At 39.8% G+C, this 22,546-nt stretch overlaps 3 protein-coding genes across 4 annotated transcripts; all 3 read left to right on the forward strand.

Annotated features, from left to right (window-relative positions):
• The first annotated feature begins 875 nt into the window (after positions 1-875).
• Positions 876-4,608, forward strand: LOC140934908 (failed axon connections homolog). The gene is made up of 2 exons (XM_073384467.1): positions 876-1,277; positions 3,712-4,608. Exons 1-2 carry the CDS (start codon positions 883-885, stop codon positions 4,142-4,144), a joined length of 828 nt encoding a protein of 275 aa, XP_073240568.1. The 5' UTR covers positions 876-882; the 3' UTR covers positions 4,145-4,608.
• Positions 4,609-5,511: 903 nt separating this feature from the next.
• On the forward strand, positions 5,512-19,980 carry LOC140936054 (uncharacterized). Of its 2 annotated transcripts, XM_073385631.1 has the most exons (12): positions 5,514-6,926; positions 8,833-9,815; positions 11,393-11,638; positions 13,817-14,007; positions 14,312-14,366; positions 14,936-14,993; positions 15,966-16,064; positions 16,168-16,314; positions 17,288-17,406; positions 18,085-18,243; positions 19,101-19,216; positions 19,799-19,980. In XM_073385631.1, exons 1-12 carry the CDS (start codon positions 5,833-5,835, stop codon positions 19,859-19,861), a joined length of 3,330 nt encoding a protein of 1,109 aa, XP_073241732.1. In that variant the 5' UTR covers positions 5,514-5,832; the 3' UTR covers positions 19,862-19,980. The 2 variants fall into 2 exon arrangements, with proteins under 2 accessions (XP_073241733.1, XP_073241732.1); XM_073385632.1 differs by lacking the exon at positions 15,966-16,064 and having other exon boundaries at positions 5,512-6,926.
• A 790-nt stretch (positions 19,981-20,770) lies between these two features.
• On the forward strand, positions 20,771-22,040 carry LOC140936055 (glycoprotein 3-alpha-L-fucosyltransferase A-like). Its single transcript, XM_073385634.1, has one exon. It carries the CDS (start codon positions 20,865-20,867, stop codon positions 22,023-22,025), a length of 1,161 nt encoding a protein of 386 aa, XP_073241735.1. The 5' UTR covers positions 20,771-20,864; the 3' UTR covers positions 22,026-22,040.
• The last annotated feature ends 506 nt before the right edge of the window (positions 22,041-22,546 follow it).

Here is a 22,546-nt window from a genome sequence, read left to right on the forward strand (position 1 = left end):
TCCCGCTCTCCTCCTTCCTCTCCTCTTTGTAATACCCCTGCTGATACAGTCCAATGGCGAAAGGGTTCACTTGTTTGGTCGACAAATACATGGTGTAACCGATCAGTCATCGCAGCTGTTGATTACTGCGATGCCGCTGCACTTGTATCCAGACCTGAAGGCGGATGCAATTTTACAAAATTTTAAAAGTTTTTTAGCAATGGCTGCGCAAAAGTTTCAAAATTTACAAATTTGACAATTTCTTGTTGTATCCTTTGGCGAATTTTACACAATTTTTCTCCCTGTTTATTTTTTAAAGGTAATGGAGCCTAACGACTTTCAAATACGCCATAAAAACGTTTGTAATAAGGTTTTACAAGACTACCGCAATTTTGACGATTTCCGTTGTCCCAAATTTTGGTAAACTGCTCAATATTGTAGCCTGTACACAGACGCCACTACACCCAGGTTCTTCCGGTCAATAAATCCCCCACGGTTTATATTTTATGACGCGCGCTCGAAGGACTTTGAAGAGAAAATAGAGTCAATAGAGGGTCTGTGAACAGGCTACGATATTGCGTTAATATTTTTTGGTTTTTCTGCGCCTTTTTCTGGAAAGAAGCGTTCAGTGATGAAATTGGTTAGCTCACCGGGCTTTGAAAGTTGAGTAAAGGGAATTGAAAAAGGGAGGGGGTCTTTCCTTGCTTCGCCTTTTCAAATCTCCTTTCCTCTTGCCCCCTTATACGAAGGAAGGCTCGCGTCGTAAAACAAAGGCCGATGACCGCGAAATATCTCCCTTTGCAGCATTCTCCGCACTTCAAACTTAAAGAAAACGACGCAAGTCGGAGGTGACATGTTGAGCCTGCCAACAAACTACCCAGCAGCTTTTCACCGAAATACAAAATGGCGCGTCGTTTGGCGTTTGCAGTGTTCAAAGTTTTCTTTAAAGACGCTCTTTCAGGTCTTAATGCCCCAAAAGTCACTGTTCCCGACGGTGTCGTGTTGTTGCACCAACCTCCCAGTTGTAACAAAGTTCCTATGCTTTCTAACTTTGTTGTTAAATTAGAGACGTACCTTCGAATGACAGACATTCCTTACGAGAATTCCTTTGGCTCCACGGTTTCCTCTAAAGGAAAAATACCTTGGATCAAATACAATGGAAAGAAGATCGCAGATTCTAACTTCTGCATTAGATTTTTGAACGAGGAATTTAAAGTGACCCTGGACGACAAGTTAAGCAAAACAGAGAGGGCTATTTCTCACGCTATCCAAACCATGGTGGAAGAGAACACATATTGGTAAGGTTTCTGACACTAAAAACAAAAACAGGGCTGTCAACCCCCAACGTCTTCAAATATTGAGAATTGATGGAGAAGGGATGATAGGTGACGTCATAATGCGCGGCACATAGCGTCATTTGTGACAAAAAAAAAAAAAAAAAAAAAAAGATGTTGTTGGAATTTGTAACATTTGACCTAACTGGTTTACTTTCCACTAATCACATTATTGCTTATATTACGATGGCATACCAGCGTTTGTGAGGAAACGTTCAATGTTAACAGTAAAAAAGCTCAAACAAGGCAAAATATTTGAAATTTCGTTGTCAGAAAATCGAATCTACAAGAAATGGCAAACTTCAGTGATTACCTGGGAGATTTCAGACTCTAATCTGGTGACTGGGAGAAAAAGTTCAAAATCTGGAGTCCCTGGATTATCTGGGAGAGTTGACAGCTCCGCAAAAAGTTATCCTGGAGCCAGTTTCTTGAAAGTCCTGGTGACTCTTCGGCCCGGAGGGGGCACTTTAGAAATTTCTGGGTGGGGATGTGCCGCTGGGACCCTGGAACCCTTGAGCTAGTTCAGCTGAATTTTGCTACCCTATACTAGAGTAAACTCCCAAAATACCCCTATCCTAGAGTAGCTGTTTCCCCAGTCTAGATAAAATCTTCAACCAACTGATCAGTTTCCTGAAAAATGACACCCTATTCTAGACCCAAATGCTCTGATTTATATACCCTATCCTAGAGTAAACTGCTTGAAAACCATACCCTTCACAGCGGCACATACCCATATAGCCCATATATGGCAGTACCCCCCCCCCCCCCCCACCCCCCGGGCTCTTCGGACCCGAAATCAAATATTCAAATTGAAATATAAAGAATAGGGCCGCGGGTCCTGGCTAGCAAACTATTCCATTTTGTTTCATTAACTGATAGTTTTATCATGTTAGATGCAAAAATATTGAAACCTCTATCTCGCTTGTAAACAACAACAGCTTTACGGGCCCGTTAATTATCGGGGCTTTCACGAAACGGGCCCCTGGTTCCAGAGGTTTTTCTTAATTTTTCTCTGTGAATCATTTATGTCACTTTGTGACTGGTTTCTTCTCAGGCAGAGAAAAATGGCAAGAGAAACCTCTTGGACCAGTGTACTACAAAGTAACCTTAAAATCATTATTGCTTTGGAAATAGTTAACTCATCACAGCACTCATCCTCGGTGTAAGTTTACTAAGTACTACTAGATAACTTCATTGCCTGAAATTCAATATGACCAGCAGTAAGCAGTCTAAGTGTTACAGTCTGACTCATTTGTGATCCTAGCAGGAGAAATATGAAAATTCTTCCAATTATTCAAGTTTATCACTTCTAAAATGACTGGTTACTTCTTTTTCTTTTGAAGTGTCTTTTTTACAGTATGTGGTGCAGTATGCATGACCTTATTTCCATTTTCAAGTTTTGTACTGTGAAAACTCATTGGCTTAATTGTTGTTAGTTGTGTTATGGTAATCATAATGTTACAGATGTCTGAAAAAAATGAGTGAAATATTATGGAACATAAAGCCCAGATGTCAGCTGTACTAAGTCACTAACAGAAGCCATTAGCAGTTCATTTATAAGCTTTTGTATTTATTTGTGGACTTATGCAACAGGACGGGAGAGGATAGAATACATCAAGCCATGTGTGACAAATGTGACAATAATTTTGTTTCAATAAACTGTCTGCCAAACTTTTACGTGAAGATCACAACAAAACATGCAAGTAATAGCCCTGTCATGTTTGTCACACACAAGCATTTTGCTGTCCTCTTTTTCCAGCCGTCCTGTTGGGTAAACTCACCATTATGTGATAAGTGAAGTGATATCAGAGGTAGAGGTTGACCATACCAAAGGGGAAACCACCCTCCCCTGTTCTTTTCAAACGGTAGAGTAGTTTCTTTTACATCCCCTTCGAATTAACTAGTGAAAGAAGGGTGAGGGATAAAAGGCCAGTGACTTAACGTTGCTGCCTGAAATGCTTGACATGAAACCGTCCCTGTTTGTGGGCCACAACCTTAACTTTGTGATTGATGATTTTAAAATATTTTTCAGGATTTTGTGGTAAGGCACCTTTAATTGATTAAAGTGTTGTCAAAGTTAAAATATATACATTAGTAAGCAAAGTTAGAGACTTTCCTAGTGATATCCTGTTAGTCCCAATAGTGGCCAATTATGTCATTTTCTCCTAAAATTCTCCATACATTGTCAAGAGAAAAGTTTATGAGAATTAATAAAATATCGCCAGAAAGAGCTATTTCTTTAAGGAGATATAATACAAATTATAAAAATCTCTCTGGAGAATTTGTATGTGGGTATTGTAAAGGGTCAAAGTTTTATGCTTTTGCTCCAGAAGTGGTGTCATACTTTATTTCGTCCCCTCCATAATAGTCGTCTTTCGACTTTTGTTTGTTATTGCAGGACAATGGTGTATTACCGTTGGGTTGAGGATCCTCAGTGTTCAGCAAAACTTTTTTTTCCCAAGCTGTCTGAAAGAAAGCGCGCCTTGATCCTCTCTGTGGTACAGAGGGTAGCAAAAAAGCAGTTACATGCTCAGGGTTTGGGTCGCCATAGTATCGCTGAAGTGCACAGCATCGCTAGAAAAGACCTGCAATCACTGTCTGAATTTTTACACGATAAACCGTTTATGATGGGTCAGGAACCTAGCCTTGTTGATGCATCAGTGTTTGGTTTACTGGCGCAGTTTGTATGGCAAGATGAATCATCAGCTCAACATGCCATGGTTCACAGCGAGTTCAAGAACTTGGTTGGGTACTGTGACCGGATGAAAGAGAGGTATTGGAAAGATTGGGATCAGGCAATTGCCGAAAGGAAGAAATTGCATTATGAATAGTGACATAACTGCAATGCATAGCTGATGAAGGAAGTCATCTTTTAGGTGTGGTCGTAGAATTTAAGAGAATTATTCCAGTTTTTGCGAGTAAACTACGGGAGTTAATGAAAAAACGCAGACTGCAAGCTGGTAGATATAAAGACTAGCAGATTGTTAGGTTAATGAGATAGACAATGACCATATTTGTATTACAGGGAGCTGTGTACGAATTAAAAGGTCTGGGGCCCGTTTCTCGAAAGGCCCGGTAACTTTTCGGGCCCGAAATCAAATATTCAAGTAGAAATAAAAAGAATAAGAGCGCGGGTCCTGGCTAAAAAACTACTCCATTTTGTTTCATTAACTGATAGTTTTATTATGTTAGATGCAAAACTACTGCAGCCCCGGTCTTTAATGTAAACGGCAACAGCTTACCGGGCCCGTTAATTATCGGGACTTTCGAGAAACGGGCCCCTGGGCCCAGTTGTTCGAACTTAGCGCTAACCCGTGGTTAAATTCTAACGCGGGTTTTCTTTTTATCAAAAGCACACTTGCGGATAATTTTCTCTGTTTCTTGGCATATCCAATCATCAAATTGTAGACAAAGAGAATTCAACTGAATTGGCTTTTTAAGCTCTCATACCGTAAAATTCCGAAAATAAGCCCCGGGGCTCATATTCGGAGGGGCTCATCTACATCATCTGTGCTGAGAGTTTAACTAACTATTCATCTTTTCTCACACTTCGACTCTAAAAGAAAAAAAGATATCAAATGATTCTATTAAAGGAAGAGTCGAAAATGATCGGTTTTTGGATTCCTTTTTGAACTATTTGCGACGACCTCCTGTCACATACCCATGCACCGACGCTAATTGCATTTGGTTTTCTTGAAAAAGGAAAAAGGGCATCAGACAATCGTGGTTTAAAAAGTTTGTTTGGATTGACAAATGTTTTATGCCAAATGTGATGTTTAATTATGGAATATTTCATGTCTGTTTTAAGATTTTTATCTAGGAATGCGCAACAGTCTAGCGTTCATTCTGATTGTATTTTTTTAGAGACAAATTCTGCCACTCAGTAGAGGCGCGATCTGAGAACATTTTTCCCCCGGCTTACTCCAAATTCAGTTATAGAAAATTGATTTTATGTCAGGTAGTGAAATACGTAGATTATTGTTTATAAAACAATTAAACAAAAAAAAAATTAAATAAGCATTGAAAATATATCTGAATCGTTTAAATCTGGGAGCTTTTATACATTAGAAGGATCTAGTTCTTTAGCATGCCTTGCTTTCAGTCACAAGCGTTTAAAACAAACACTTGATGGCTAAGTGTTTATTGGTTTGACTTCGAAAGCAGAGCGTCTTGACGCCTTACAACTTATTCGGTTTGCATTTTTGGCACGTGCTCTAGGAATGTAAACTGTAACCAGGGATTTTAGTTCGTTCGAGTGGCATGTATAGTGTGTTTCGTCAACAAACTAGCCTGGGTTATGAATAATTTGAGCTCCTCTTAAGCAGCTTCATTTATACGACAAATGCCTCTTGTTATTATTTTGAAAATACGTTTTCGAAAGCTTTAAAGGCTTAATTTGGCGCCCAAGCCGTTTTAACACTGAGCGCGAGCGAAATGGCGTCATTGAAAAGGTCTCTATGACGTTTTTCGAACGAAAAAAAAAACGAAGAGTATGATTTAAATTTTGCGTGAAGTCTCAATGTCTGAGGCAAGTATTATGAGCCCTGTTGGACAAGAAGTTGAAGAGCCTTTGAACAGTTCGATATTGTTCAATGGCGATTCAACATGCTCTTCATTAGAGCTTTCTCAAAATTCGATAGCAACGGAAGGAAACTGTTCCGATGCGAGCATGGATTTTCAAATTGACCGTTTCTCTGCTTCCGATACAGAGGCCGACTCTGCGATTATACTCTTGAAAAGTCTAAATAGCGAATCGCCTTCATCGTCGTTTGTTTCCCGTCGCAATGACAATTCTGCCATCCTTAGACTAAACAACGAATTACTGAAAGCAAAGAGAAGCAACTGGGAAGTCGTGGACGCTTTGGGAAAAGCTTATGAAGACATCAAGAATCTCCGATTGCGGGAGCAAAGGCTGAATGCAATCTTGTCTACCTGCAACGGCAAACGCGTTGATACAAACGGTTTTCCTGAAAGCCTTTCATCACCTGACAGTAAAATTATTGAACTTCAACTTGCCTTAAGAAGAGAAGAATCCATTAAAACGAGAGAAGATTTGCGAACAATGATAGAGGAACGCGACAAATTAAAAGAAAAACTCGGAAAGAGCGAAAGCGATCGAAGACTGATCTCGCTTACAAGCGATCAGCGCGCAAGAGAGCTCGAGATTTCTCAGAACTATATTAACGATTTAACAGCTAATATCAAAGAGAAAGATGCTAAAATATTTTCAGCTCAGGACAAGTTAATTTCTTTGGAGCTACAAATAAAAACGAAAGATGAGGAAATGGAGAAAATCAGTGAAGAGAAAAATAATCTGCGCGACGCAGTGATTCGGAGCGAACAAGAAATAGAATTTCTGACAGAAACATTACGAAAGCTATCGCTTCCAAAACAGGAACATGCGAAGTGTTTTACTAAGGGTAGAGATCATACGCAGGAAAGTCAAACTTTTGACCAGTCTGACGGGAAAGTCAGCTATGTTGAGGAAAATACGGAGAACTTCTTTAGGGATGAAACGAGACTTGAAAGGGGAATGCAGTATCTGGAATCAAGACATAACCAAGACATGAAAATCATCCAGGAGTTGAGTTCCAAGCTTAAAGAGTGGGAAAGGTTTGTATTTAACATAGATATTGCTTCGACTTACTAAAATGCAATATCGTACGGTCCACCATATTGAATCTAAATTAATATTCACAGCTGTATTGATCCTGGTTTGAAATACTCGACACGGTAATGAACTGACCCAAAGAAATTTTAATAGTTGTTTCTGAGGTGTGTTTTGCCTTTTCAGATCCCATTTCTTATGAAATAAGAAAAACTAAGATATGCAGAAAAAATCTTTTCCTTTTTATAAATGAAAAGTCACCTTAATCAAATTTTCATTTGTTGCACTCGAGTACACTAGCTTGACGTGTATGTCAAAAACACGCGTTCAAAACCTTTGTCTTTGTTTATCAAATCCTGATGAAGAAAGTGATTTATTCAAAATTGATTGGGAAGATTTTTAATTTTTGCAAAAACTTCGTCGTTCTATGCACGATTGATAGGAGGGGAAATAAGAAGCTTTTTGATTAGCTTGACCTGCCATGACATATTGCTCTTTTATTGAAAATGAGTCAATTATTTTGTCATTGGTTAATATATACTGAAAACTCTGGTCAATAATGAAAAAGACACAAGGTTTAACTGCGGAGACCCTTTAGACTGTGGTGATTTGGCTTAGCTAAAAAACTGGCCAGGGGTATGGCCTATAGTAATCGCACAATTGAAAACGGCCCTGAGAGCTAAAATAATTGGAAAATAGCAGATCGTTTTCTTCTGAACAGAATGTGAAGTTGTAAGAAAAACTCTCTAATTTTGCAGAAGAAAACTGAATCATCTTGTCAAGTGCCCTGAGAGAACGTATCCAATTTGTTGGCATTTTGACCCTCACTGCAGAAAGCTCTTTTCAAAAGCTAACCTGTTTCGGTCAGAATTAAGTCGGATTGTGGGGATTACGTTCTTGGATACAATACTGAAGTTTTGTCATCACAACGTAAATTTAACAAAAATCCATCTGCTTTTATCGACCAATAATAAAAATATCTAGAGCCTCAGTATGTTTTATTATCGACATACTAACATTGTCCATTGTTGCTATTGACCTTTCAAAATATGACTAATTAAAATCGCTTTTCTCAGAATTCAAGTCTCTCGTCCAGCAAGCACTGTCAATAAAAAAAGTTAACGAAGAAATAATGTACACTTTTACTCAACGACGGATTACCACTTAAAAAAAATTTCCGAAATTCGGTCAGAAAGAAAATGAAAAATGAAATTTTGGGTCCTTACAGAGGAAAATTAAGTGTCCGGGAACAATGGATCGTCTGAAAAGATAGTCCTATTTTTCCGAACGGAATGATCTAAATGCAAATTCGTCTTCAATTTCTGCAAACCTTACCTTTATTAAAATAATAGTTTCCAGCTTAAATCGGGGCCGTTTGTCGGCAAATGGGACTGATTTGAGCCAATGGTGGACGCGATTCTCAGTCTCGGGCGAAATTTAACACTCCCTTAGCCAGCTGCTCCAGGCGTTCAGATAGTGAGCAGGGTATGGGTCGCTTTTGACTCTTTTTAGGGCGTGACATTTTTTGGCCAAGCGGTCCTGGGTCTGAGTTTTGGACGGAGTGAGGGTGTGGATCCGAGTGAGAAGTGGTTGCGTTGAGTCTGGAAACAAGAGACGCGAGTGGGATCGCTCTTGGAAGGCTGATCCAGGAGTTCAAATACTGGAGTGGGCGCGAAGTCAGAGAGGGGGAAAAATAAATAATCAGTATACCCCACCCCCTCGCTGTTTTTCCTGCTCACTTCTTTTGCACCGTCCCCACTATCTGAACGCCTGGAACAGCCTAACAGTCCCTTGTTTTTTTTGCCATTTGTGTAAACCGTGAATGGACCAGTTTGCCCATGTATATGGTAGACAAACTTTCGATTTATATGTTATCATATTTTTAGCAACTATTTCTTCCCACTCTTTCAGGTTCGTGAAGTCCATGAACGACCATGCACTCGATGCGAACCAACAGCAACTACAAGCCAGGACCAAAATAGCTGATTATATTAGAATGCTTGAACAGCAATTGCATGAATTAAAGAATAATCGACCAATCTCGATCGACGATTATGGTTACTCATCAGAAGCCGTTAAACAAAATGATAGGGGATATACTGATCAAGATTTAAGAGAGGACTACCAAGTTTCTCCACAAATGGTGCAACGAACCCAAGCAGAAAATGCCAACTTTGAGCGTTACTTAAAAAGTTCTCAGTCAGATTTCGATGAGCAAGGTGTTCTGAGAGACGTAAGTGATCATGACCCGTTCGATTTAACTGATGACATGGATGAAGAGGACGATTTTGAACTTGCCAGTCGTTTCCGATCCTCTGCTCGGCACCTTGTGCAACCGGACGAAGTCCGAATGGCAAGAGTAACAACAATAGACGGATTTGTCTGCCCGCATTCTCCTCCTGGAATGGATAACGCATCGGACAAGAACACACCGAAACGTCCACCTAGGAAGACCGACTCTAGAAAAAGACGGAAGCTTCCAAACGTTACCCGAAAGCTGAGCACAGAAAGTGGTCATAGCACAGACAGCTTGGTGACGCGATCAGACGAAACAGCGTCTGTTACGTCATTTGAATCACACATGTCACGTGATAATGCCCGTTTTCGTCGAGGTTCTGGTGGCGGTTCAAATCGACGTCTTCCCCCAGTCCCCAGCGGTGAGGAAATTAACTTAAGTAAGCAAAAAATTGTTGAAGACAGGCCTGCTACAGAACCACCCAGTGTCATGTCTATTTACAAGGTTAAGGAGGGACCAAGAAGTGTAAATAATCAAAGCCAAGATTCTGGACTCGGTAAAAGCGAGAAGAACGATCCCACTTCTCCTTCTCATGCAAGCCACAAGTTTAGCTTCTCCAGATTTAGGAGAAAGTTTAGCAAAGGAAAGGAAAGTTCAGGTGAAAAATAAATTGATAAAACTCGTTGTTATAAGTACATGTACAGTCCATTTTTCCCGATAGAAGCATTTTACTGTTACTCCCGAAAAAATCGATCTGCCAATAGAGCCTTTATGTTCGGATCACGTGCAATCCCAACCGGTTGATCAGATCAAATTGAACTGTTTGGATCACGTGGGCTAAATCCCGTGCTGTGATTGACTACTGCCAAAAGCGAGACCATACCCTAGTAATGAGTTTCCAAAAAGTCAATTGGCCATTTGCTCATCTCCCATATTACACCTTGTTTGCCCGCAAAATTTTGTAGAAGCATTGTCTTTTATTTCTCGTGGGACCACAGTAATACCCAAGCGAAATCAAAAACAAAAGGGGGGAATGGGGGGGGCAAACAAGCTGTATTATGGGAGATGTGAAAAAGGCGAATGTCGGTTTTCCAGCGGGATCATAAATAAATTGACCATCCTAAAGGGATAATTCATTTTGAAAAAGTGATTTTTTTTGTAGGAACTAAAAAAAAGCATATCAAAATTCGGTAACCTGTAAATTTTCAGCCGTATATCTCAAAAGTAGCGATTGCAGTGGCCGACGAAAATTAGAAGGATATGTATGCGAAAAACAACTTTAGCCAACCAGTCGAGGTTTAGTGGTTTTCCATACAAATCCACGTTGTTAAATCTTTCTCTTACGCCTTACTGGATACAAATTGTCTGTTATGAACAAAGAAAAATTGAGCCCCATAAGGGCTTAAGGACAGATTCTACGACATTTTTTAAATTTCATTATATTCAGAAGGATTCGTAATTTTAATGTGCTCTTTCAATTTCTGCAAAAATCATTTTTCTAAAGGTAACTGTTTTCCTTTTCACAGAAAGTTGATCACGTGACCAACTACAGAAGAACCTCGATAACTCGAACTCCCCGCTAACTCGAACTAAGTCCCATTTCCCTTGGATTTCACCCCACTTTTCAGTCATTTTTAGTCGGTTAACTCGAGCTCGGATAACTCGAATTCCTCGCTCACTAGAACTAAATTGCCTTTTCCTTGATCAAAATTTTACTAAAATTCACCCCGATAACTCGAATTCTGGTTCTTGCAACTCCACTCGGATGCCATTCCATTAGCTCTTCTTGCTGTGTAATCAGTAAAAATGCTAAAACTAATACTACAGCAATGTGATCTTAATTGGTGCCACGAACAGATCTCGTTTTATCATTAAAAAAAAGCATAATCATGTTATCGTTTCTGATGAAATAAGTTAAATTTGTACTGTACTATACACTGAAGTGCTGAAAAATCAGTAACTATCGATCATTAACATGGCAAATTGAATGCCGGTATTCCATCGATCCCGATAACTAGAACTGTTTTTCGTTTTCCTTCAGAGTTCGAGTTACCGGGGTTCAACTGTATGACAAAGGCCTATTCAGTTTGTTGTTGGCGAAAGTTGAATTACTTCAGAACAAAATTTCTAAAAAGATCCATGAGTGCTTCGCTTTCTTCCTTGGCAGAATCTGTAGTTTAAATTCATCTTATCAACTCCGGCAGTTTATGAAGCAAATTTGTTATATCTAAACAGGTACTCACGTTGATGTTGACAGCCTTACGAAAACTGAAAAGGGACTTTTTAAGCAGAAGCTCTCATTGTTACGAAGAAGGAAACGCCGCAGAAATTCAATAGGTAGTGTAAGCAGTGCTTCGGAAAGTTTTAGAACTATTACTCCCTTGAACAGCGATAAGAAAGACGTGGCTGATATAGGAAAAGAGCCGTTCGACTGGGGGAGGAGTCAGTCTCCAAGAACGACTTCTACGTCCTATAAAAAAGGTAGAAGATTCGCGTCTCAGTTGACTTTATTGCTTTATCTCTGTTTTCATTTTTTTTTCTGTTTTCATACTTAAACTATCTAATTACTTTTAAGACATATTCTTTAGTGTAAACATATTGAGGTTGTCCAAACGGCATGACAAGCACTATAGTCATCATCATTAGGGCCATTTATACGAGGAAAAATAAGACGCGTCTTACATAAGACGCGTCTTAAATAAGACGCGAACTGTACCATTTATACGAGCATGTCTTATCTAAGACGAGAACAGCTCGTATAAATGGTTCGCGTCTTATTTCTGTTCTTGACTCGTTTTCATGTGAATGTTGCCCGTAGCAACGGCAACCAACAAGGCGCGAAAATTTTCCCGCCAAAAATTAACGCATGCGTACCATGCGTTCGCGTCTTATGCAAGACGCGAAGGTCATTTATAGAAAGATTTTCTCGTCTTAGCTAAGACGCGTCTTATCTAAGAACAGGTGTTAAGAGCTTTTCTAAAATAAGACGCGTCTTAGCTAAGTCGCGTCTTATTTTAGAGGAAATGTGCCGTTTATACGGAATGTTCGCGTCTTATTTAAGACGCGTCTTATGTAAGACGCGTCTTATTTTTCCTCGTATAAATGGCCTTATTACCATCATCATCGCGAACTTAGCATCATTGTTATTACCTTATCGTTATCACCTTCACTGCGCCTTTATTGCGACTATCGTCATCAACATCATCATCATCGTCATAATAATTACAACTATTGTAAGGGAAGATTTATACTGAACAAGATAACAGACCTTTTTAGTTTTTAGGTTTTACCAATTCAGACCACTTGATGTTTTCAAGAGAATTTGGGAACGTGGATAGCGTGACATTTGAAAGGAAGAATTCTCTGTCGTAACAACTCATGGTCTGCAATGATGAAACAAGACATCAAGCTACAAAGATCTTTAGTCGACATTAGCTTATCAAAAATCTCTCATGGTTATAGACAAGAGACTATAAAGGGGACAGAGAGAGCATCTCCCATATACACCCTATTCCATAGGTAATTCGTCTCGAGTTATTTTTAGAATCGGGATAAAGTTACCTCGCGCGAGGCGTGGATGTTTCGTGGAGGTTTTGCGTGACCAAACGCCGTTCAAAACATGTCGGGCGAGAGGCCTTGAAAGCGTAAAAAGATCGAGAGCATTCCTGAATATTGAAGCGAAATGATTCGGCGCTCACCTGGGAAAAAGGAATCGCTGGACTCTTTGACAACCCGTGAAATCAGTTTAACTCGAAGTTGTCGTAACCTCAGTGCTTTAATAAAATGAGAAATTTCGCCGGTCTATTGAAACCGGTCGTTTGTACAATTTAGGGAGTTTAAGATCCAACGACGCGAACGACAACTAAACATCAAAAAAACAATAGGCTTAATTAACAAAACAACAACTTCGCACGTGCAACATACTTTTTTGTTCATTTCTTTCCCGTTTTTGCACGACTACGACGTGAAAATGCCTAATTTCGGGTTTTATGGAGGACGTAAATAAGCAACGACGAAATTTTATTTCTCTTTCTGAGCTTGAGTTTGGTCCCTTGAAATTCAGCTTTAGGAGGGTTCGCCTACAATTGACAAAGTAAGTGGGTAGGAATAATCGCTATAAAGACTGAAAAAAATAAACATCAAACCAGAAATTGCTCTCTTCAAACTGTAAATTATAAATGATCCTGAGTGATTTCCCTGCTCTACTGTTAGCTCTATACAAGAGAGGAAGGGCGATTCTTTTTTAATTTTGGTTTCGCTGACACAGCTTTAGCAGAAATCCCGCTGTAGTCGTTTTCGTCGACAAAAGGAATAGCAAAATCGCTCTCCGCGTCTTCTCCCAGTTTGTTCTGCGTCATTTCGTGAAGGACGCGTGGCTCTCAGCGTGGGTCATCCACGCGGAACACATTCGCGCTATGTGATTGGCTGTTGTCTAATCCCCGTTGAGATCTGTGGTGTTAAAAATAACTCGAGACGAATTACCTATGGAATAGGGTGTATATGGGGGATGCCCTCTCTGTCCCCTTTATAGTCTCTTGTTATAGACCGCTCTTTTTGTTTTGGAAATTACTTTTAATTAATTATTTGTAGAATTTGCTTGCGTTTATTAAAATGTTTGGCCTCTAATGAACAATGGAACATTGATTTGGATTTTCGCAGGTGGTGTCTCTCGTAAGTCAAGAAATGTTTCTGATCGACATAGAAGGGCTTGTCTGTGGCTTGTATTTCAACACTTGAATCCTATTGAACTGTGCGGTCTGGCTCGAGTCTGCCGTGAATGGCGCGAAATAAGCGAACATCCCTCGCTATGGAAGCAGGTTACGTTGGAGGATATACCAGTCAATAATATGGTGAGTAGAAACCAAGTAACAAAGGTAAATTTTTTTAAGGAGAGAAAAAGTATATTGATTATGCAGTGGAACTCCGCCCTACGGACACCCGTATATAAAACGGACAGTTTTTTTCCACCATCGTCTCGAAAGATGATCGGCTTTGGTATAAGTTATTCACTGTATGTTCCACCCTTGTGGTACTCATTTTGCGTTCTTTTCTTTGCATATACCGTATTATAAAGTTAAAAGATGTTCGAAGAAGAAGCAGAAGAACTGAAAACCGGAGTTTGTGAAAAACAAGTTTTTTCCCTTGTTGTTTCAGGCGCTACAGGCCGTTTCCAGAAGATGCAGTTGCATGCAATTTTTAAAGCTGAAAGGTATTGTTCAAAAAACGATTTTCTTTTCCAAATTTTTCCCAAGACAAAACTCATGGTAAGCACATGAAAGATGCCAGTGCAAGATTTGGTTACTCCAGGTTTAGAATGCACTCTCGTAATGGCCCAGAGATACTACTCAGCAGAGATATAAAACTTCGCTTTTGTCTATCGGTATATGTGGGCCACTTTTAAGGTCCCGCGTTAGGCGGCAAACGTTTTTCCAAAGATTACTCACAAAGTGACACCACAGTCTGGTTCCATTTGTTAAAAAGGCGGATAGTGCTATCCGTCGGTAAAACAATCCAAAACAATTGTTACAGACAAAACTGACGTGAAGCTACTACTATTGGAGCAGAGGTAATGAACAGTGAAGCACATGTCAAGAGAGAAATTGGTCACGTGGTACAAATTCACGGTTGTCGTTTGCCGTAAACGTAGCTCTAAATCTCTCTATTATAGTAAATGCGAAAATACAATTCCAGAAACTTTAATTAAAACTAAGCAATTTATGCCATTAAAACTAGTATTTATCTTTCAATAACAATCCGAAAAATTTTACTATTTTTTAGGGCTGAAGATAACAAAATCAAGAGGCAAAAACCATGATTCCAAACCAGATGACTTGAGGTAAGGCTAGGGGCAGCCTTGCTCATCCTTTTCCTTCGGCTTTGACTGCAAACTGCTACGTTATGGACTGCTAAGACCACTAGTTGCTCGAACCCAACGCAAATTTTATGCCAATCAACATGTACCATTGCAAGTACACGTCCAACAGACTTCAACAGGAAGCCACCTATTATATGTTCTTTAGACTAGAAAGATACTTTTAGACTGCGTAATATATAGAGGATATTACATGGTCGCGCGGAGATACGAAATTTCTCTTCGAATGTTGAAAAATATGTTACGAGCGATTGCAGCGAACGAGTGAAATATTTTTGCAACACGGGAAGAGAAATTTCGCATCTCCAAGCGGGTATATAATGTTCTATTTATTATATAAACACTAATGAAATACCAATCCATTACACTTTTAATTAATACCTTTTTGCTGTGAAAGGCGCGATTTATTATGTAGCCATAGCAACTGTGATATTTCACATGTGAAGATATCATGTTTCGCGCGAAAGCTCTCCTGGTATTTCATTGGTGTTTATATAATAAACCCTGTTTAGTACAGACTCGCGCAAACGTAAACACTCTGTTTAGGGTAAAAACCCATACCCTGTTCAGCGGGATAATCCCGTATAGGCTATATCAGGGAGTACACCCTCCGGGATTATCACGCCTACAGCTAGCCAGGCTATAGATGGTGGATCGTTTGCGAAATTTGTCACATAAATAAGTAGAGGCAAGGTTGTTTAAACACCTTCATGTCATAACCAAGTCTCTTAGGTGTAAAAGCTGCTTGAAAAGCAGCCAGTTGAGCTGGTGCAAAATTGTAGTGACAAGATCGTTCTTCCTAGACGGGGTAACAACTTTGCAAGTGAAACTCTGTTGTAACTGAAGTTTCTCAGTTTACTTAAGAAGCAGACCAGTCTGGGATTAGCTGACTGACTCATTTTAAGTCTTATTTGGGTTCTTATTTTCTCTCTCAAGTTGTTATTTAGAAAGAGGCCTGGAGTTTCTTTTAAAAGCTGCCGGATCTAGTATGCAGAGCCTTCATATTGAAGACTGTGGTATCTTTTTAACAGATAGGTACAGTGACTTTTGTTTAACGGAAGGAATCTTAGCACTAACAATCATAGCCAGTTAAACTGTATTATTCGTTCTCAGCCGTCACTGTACTTTTCTCTCGCAGATGTTTATCCCTGGTCGGGTGTTACTGCAGAGAATTAAAAGAAACGGTTTACATCAGTGATACATTTCCCGTATGCCCCGAGGCATTATGGGCCTTGTGGGCGTGTCGACAGCTTCACACACTTCGCGTACCACCAATGTTCCCGAGGTGAGACTTGACTCTTTGTTGTTGTCAGTGACTTCCAAACCTCCAAACACCGGTTATTCAGACCCAATTACGAGCGCAAAATTTTTCTTGATGTTTTCCCAGGCCGTGTATGACATAAAAAAACCCCTAACATCTTACTACCAAAATGAGGCCAATTCGGTGTGTGTGGCAGCCCAATGTTAGGGCTTTTAACAACGTGTGGGGGTATACTTTTCAGCAGAGTCTTTCTGTTTAGTTGCGCCGTTCTGATTAGCCACAATGATAGGGAATTTACGCAACGACGACGACGACGGCAACGAGAATGGCAAAAAAAGCAATAGGTTTAATTTAGACAAGCAAAATAACAACTTTGCACGTGCCTCACGCTTTTTTGTACATTTCTTTGCCGTCGTTGCACGACTTCAACGTGAAACTGCCTAATTTCACGTTTTGTCGAGGACGGGAACAACAGACAATAACTTTCTTTTTTCTTTTCCTGAACTTTGATGCAGTCCTTTAGAATTCAACTCCAAAAAAATTTGCCAACATTTGACGAATTAAACGAGATGGGATAAGCGCGATAAAGTTTGAGGCAGCGCAAATTCACTTTTTAAGTGACGTTTTCGTAGCCGTCGCCGCCGTCGTTGCGTAAACTCCCTAACGGCAAAACAGCTGTCTACGGCTACAGCCCTGCTCTGGCTTGACTAGTTAAAACTTGATTTACCCTGCCATTTTCCCAACCAGTCAGAGTCAAGACCAATGTGTCTTTCCCACGATCCTCGATTCCTTTTTTATATTCCAATGGCTCCGAATTATCGGGCATTTTGCTGCGATGTAGAAGGCAATCCACAAATCTCTTTTTGGATTTTGGCTTTTTCTGAAATACGCAGCTTCGATTTCCCACAAACAGAGTAACCGACAAGGACTTAAGGCTGTAATTAATGTGCTTGTTTTTCCCTTAATACTGAATTCATTTCATTTTCTTTCTTACAAGTTATCATTCAGGACGTTTTAACGACAAGAGCTTGGAAATGATTTCCAACTGCTGGCCAAACTTGCGCCAGCTGACAGTCGGCGGCCCCAGCATCACCTCTGCAGGACTAATTCACATTGGTAAACTGCACTAAACTATTTTATCTTATCACAACTCCCATCCGTCACTCTGCAGGACGCGTGTTCGCAAAATCAAATCGAATTAAATCAGATTTATTTCCTCGTGCCACTAATAGGTTTTAAAACTGGCATCTTCTAATTATTTTTAACCAGAGACAACAGTAGCTGCTATTATTCCACCCCGAGTAAGCAAACACTTCAGCAAAGCTCCAATATGATAAAACTTTTCCAATAGATAGGGATGATTATATACCATTTGCTGGCGATTCGCGTAGAAGACAGGAAAAAGTAGAACGAGCAAAATTTGACAAGCAATATTAACAGCGCTGTAAAAACCTTCAGACGTAGATTCAGAATGTATGTCTAGGAGGACGATCAAGAATCATTCCTGTGAACTAAAGATAGGCCATGGGTTGAGATTTCAAACTCTAGACATCAGGAATACTTCAAGGAAAATGTAATAACTCGCCCTTTCAAAGAATCGGTTATGAACAGAAAGTACTTCATTTTCTTCTTCCGTCAACTGTCCTTATGAACAGAAAGTACTTCTGAATCATTTTCTTCAACCGTCAACTGTTCTTTTCTGTTTATATGAGATTTTTTACTGTGATATAACTATTTATATGAGATTTTAACACTGTTTTCTTGCCTTTCCTTGTTTTAAATCACATCATTAAGCCAAAGGTTGTTTGAGACTTCAAGAACTAGAGCTGGATCGTTCAATATTAATAAATGAAGAAATCGCCCACACCATGTGCTTGTGTGGACTAAGAGGACTGGAAACGATTTCCTTCACCTTCACCCCAGTCTCTCCCGGCGCAATTAAGGAGCTACTAGGTAATGTAAAGCCACGTTATTTTGATTTCTAGCAAGGCTAACATTTTATATCTTATGTAAACCGTTCGCAACGTTTTGTAAGGAAATGTATAATAAGTTGGCTCTGGACTGCGAGTAGTCTCTTATTTTCCTTTACCAAGTTACTGACGCAAAACCCAAGCACGCGAGTAGCGAAGCCGCAAGCCACGATAAACGAGGGTGAATCCGTTTTTGTAATGTGATGGTTTGCAATCAGACTGGCTGAGATAAGAACTAGACGGATTTTAAGAGAAAAGGTGGACTGCAAGCAGTCTAAGTTGGATTAGTCGCACAGGGTAACTCAGGTAGGGGGATGACCCTTCTACCCGGTATAACTTTTTTCCATATAAACAGAGCCTAAAGCAGATTTTTTCAGAATTTTTTCTAGCTGTTCAAATTTTTCATAATTACAAGTATGGTTCGCAGTTTTCAACACTGAAGAATGCGGCGTTTAATGATAGCACTGCAAGCCTATTCCAGATCCCATATAGTGGGTGGCAAAAGCATATCGGAAAAAAAATTGCGCGAAACCCGCGTGGGGGCTAGGATAGACGGGCAGTGCTCCCTTTTTCGCTGCTTGCTTGCATTTTTCTCTCTTCTGCACCAGCCTGCTTCTTCACTGACCGACAGCCTGTCACAGGCTATTATAGCGCTTGAACTAACAGCTGTGACAGTTTCACTTCATTTACAAAAACTTTAAGTTCTTTCTTTGAGTAGAATAATAGTTATTTTCTTGCTTTGATAAGTTTTACCAAGCACCACTCTAGATTAGGCGAGTACTTATGGTCTCCGGCCAGACCGGATGACTTCTCGCTGACTTTTCTTTTACTGGCTTTTAGGGGCTTGTCCGCGATTAGAGCGTATCGAAGTGCATATTGGGATATCAGATTACTTTACGGATGTTGAAGCTGAAGTCAGCCAGAGAAAATACAGGCGCATTGTCAAGAAACTCACAGTAAGGACATGATTTGCTTTTGTAATATTAAACTACAAAACGTTTTGTGGATTGTCACCGGGGGGAAGAGGGGGAAACGTTTTGTGGATTGTCACAGGTGGGTGGGGTAGCCCTCGTCCGCTTTATAAACAGGACCACGCAGTTTCTTGTTAGGAGCTAGCAGTTAAGTTGAAATCCATTAGGAAATTGAGTAATTTTCATTTTCAGTGGACGAAAACCTTGTACCAGAATAATTTCAAACATATTGCATTCTTTTTCACACCTTTCAAGGGCTATAAATGTACTAAGTTGTAGAAACGAGAAAGAGAGAACGTTAAAAAAGCAATAGGTTAAAAAGGTAAAACAACAACTTTGCAAGTGCAGCAAAGAGAGTTCGCTTACTTGCATTCGACAAAGTAAATGAGTTGTAGATTGAAACAAAGCAAAGTCACTTTTTAAGCAACGTTCTCGTGGCAGCCGCCGTCGTGGTAAAACGTCCCTGAGTTGAGTTGTCAATTCTCTTTTTTGCTTCATTATTATTCAGTGAAGGTCGATTAAAACTAGCAATTTTAAAATATTGTTGTCTTTATCTTTTTTGTTTAGGCTTTACAAGAAGAGAACGTAGAATTTGAAAGAGTTCTTTGGATAAAGTCAGATTACGGATAAATTTGGTATAAACATTGATAGAACTATTTAAAAACGCAGTTAATACCCATGTTGTATTTATAACTTATTTTGTTCTCAATGAACCCGGATAGAAATTAAACACAAAAGGTATTGAAGCCAGTTTCTTAACGTGCAATATTCTGTCGGTTGTTTTCGATACCGGTATCTCTGTCGTTTATTTCAAGCTAAAAAAGTGACTGACAAAGAATGCTCTCTGTTTTCATGACAGCTGCAAGAGTTTGTTCACGTGAAATATTACCAGCGCTGTCACTCATGAGAAGTATCAGCATTGTCATCATCATCAGGGTTTGCCTTTACTCTCGACAGAGCAACCCCTCCCTGGATCGATCCCACGGGTGTCTGTGCTTGGTTAATCTTGACCATACGGGTCCAAACTATCTGGACGACTCTGTTTTCTGGTCCAATCTCTTGGGGTCCACTCTGTTGTTCTCATGGTCCAACGGTTATCAGATATCAGATATAGCTATCAGAATACCGTAACCTGCCGAGAGTCGTGGGGTTTAGGAGGGCTTTTAGACGGAGTGGCATATATCCGAGGGAGGTTATAACCAGAACATAAGAAGCGCTTCGAAATAAGCTATTATAGAAGAGCCGATCAAAACACCTTTGTATTTACAGGTTTTTATTAAGGGTTAGAACGTCATGATAATTCGAATTCTTTTCAATACATTTGGAGGGGGTTCTTATATCCGGGGGGCTTGTAATCGGATGAATTTTTTTGTTTACAGGTAGGTAGTTCCCCTATTCACTTTTGTTTTACACGGATTAACTTTCCGGTCACCAAGCTTGTAACCGAAACTATATCAGTTTCTTTGATTTCAGATAGCTGGTATTCAGTAACACCTGTTGCGGGTATTGTTAAAGCTTACCTGCTTTGTTCTTTGTTCAGCCAGTGCACCGTTCATCATTAGCCTCATGTATCTAGCACAATATTTCTCTTCATTTCCTCACTGCTAAAAGTTTTGATTTGAACTGATTCTAAATGAACCTCTCGAGGCTAAAATTTGTGAGAAACTTTTTGTGTCGATTTTACCCCAACGTTCACATTGTTTTCCTCTGCGCAGTTATCAGCTTTGTCTTCTACAGTATTTTCTACAAAGACTTATTTCTCTTCACGGCGACGTATTTTGTAAACATATCCATGGGAATCCGTGCTGCGAGAAACCAAGCAAGAAATAAGGTGGTTTTATTGTACACGCCGTTTTTTGGCAATAGATGGACCGACTATGTGACTCTAGAAGGAGACAAGGTTGAATTTGTTGAAGGAGAAAAAACTTTTCACGACTGCGAAGTGTCCTCGTGTGTGCTAACATATGACCAGAGTAAACTTTTTGAAGCCGATGCTGTAGGGTTTCATGCAAGAGACATGCCAGATATTCTTCCAACACGTTTAAATACGCAACAAATTTGGTTTTACTTTGTCTTGGAAAACCCTTTAAATGTGTTTGTGAAACCTGATGGCTACGCCGGCGTATTTAACTGGACAATGTCGTATAAACGAGAATCCGAGGTTTACATACCGTACGGGATGTACAAATCAATAGAAAAGGAAGCAAGAGACTTCAGAAAAATTCATGCACCCGATGAAAAGGACACACAAGTCGCTTGGTTGGTCAGCAACTGCAACGCAAAAGAACGAAGAGAGTACGTGGAGGAATTACAGAAATATATCAACGTTTCCATCTATGGAAAATGCGGCACTCAAACCTGCCCAAAGGAACGTCATTCACTGATCTGTAACGCCTTATTAAGCAGGCATAAGTTTTATTTAGCTTTCGAGAATGGAAACTGTCCTGATTATATTACTGAAAAATACTGGGATAACGCGATAGGTAACAGCGTTGTCCCTGTAGTAATGGGCGGGGCTGATTACAAGGCTCTTGCAATTCCAAATTCGTACATCGATGTGCTAGATTTCGCCTCTCCAAAGAAGCTTGCAGAGTATCTGCAGTATCTTGCGGGCAACGACACCGCATACGAAGAATATTTTTGTTGGAAGAAACAGTATCAACGTATTCGAACCCGGCGTGCTTGTGAATTGTGCAAACAACTTCATAACCAAAGCCTTTATACACCGTCGAGAGTATACACAAACTTGACAAAATTCTGGAATAGAAAGCAGTGTAAAAATCGTATACACTAGTCACTTTCCCCTTTGGCACGGCTTGGATACTGTGCTAGATATTAACTTCTTTGAAAAGTTTTTAGGCCATATTTGTTATCGGAAATGAATGGTTCTCAAAAATAGCGAAAAATTTGATCTGTTAGACTAAAATTCTAAGATGACTCTGAGGCTTTAGTAGCCTCCCACGAGCTGCCCTAAGAAGGCCTGCGTGGGAGGCTAAGGCTTTAGGGACAAAATTGCAAATTTTTCACGACGGCATTGTCTTTAAATTACCTGAAGAGACTTGAGCACAACGAAGACCAAACCAACACAGAAAGCCTTGGAGACATGTTAGAATTCTAATATACCGAACATGGGCTATTTCGTGACACATATTGGACAACTGAGATATTTTATTAAGCACCATATCTTCTCTATTTAGTCCCTGGCTGCCGATTACTTCGTTCACCAGGAGCCGTTCAATATTTTCGCTCTGTTCACACGGAACTGAGAAACCAAATAAATTTTGTCTTTTGTCAGTGGTTTTGATATCTGTCCTT

The sequence above is a fragment of the Porites lutea genome, chromosome 4 (genome assembly GCF_958299795.1).
Source record: "Porites lutea chromosome 4, jaPorLute2.1, whole genome shotgun sequence".
Classification (NCBI taxonomy): Eukaryota; Metazoa; Cnidaria; class Anthozoa; order Scleractinia; family Poritidae; genus Porites; species Porites lutea.

Bases quoted from the DNA above. Each gene is read 5' to 3' on its own strand.
- LOC140934908 (XM_073384467.1), top strand. From the start codon at position 883: ATGGCGCGTCGTTTGGCGTTTGCAGTGTTCAAAGTTTTCTTTAAAGAC. The intron at 1,278-3,711 runs GTAAGGTTTCTG...TTGTTATTGCAG, and splicing joins GTGGAAGAGAACACATATTG to GACAATGGTGTATTACCGTT.
- LOC140936055 (XM_073385634.1), top strand. From the start codon at position 20,865: ATGAACCTCTCGAGGCTAAAATTTGTGAGAAACTTTTTGTGTCGATTT.
- LOC140936054 (XM_073385631.1), top strand. From the start codon at position 5,833: ATGTCTGAGGCAAGTATTATGAGCCCTGTTGGACAAGAAGTTGAAGAG. The intron at 14,367-14,935 runs GTATTGTTCAAA...ACTATTTTTTAG, and splicing joins GCAATTTTTAAAGCTGAAAG to GGCTGAAGATAACAAAATCA. The intron at 19,217-19,798 runs GTAAGGACATGA...TTTTTTGTTTAG, and splicing joins GCATTGTCAAGAAACTCACA to GCTTTACAAGAAGAGAACGT.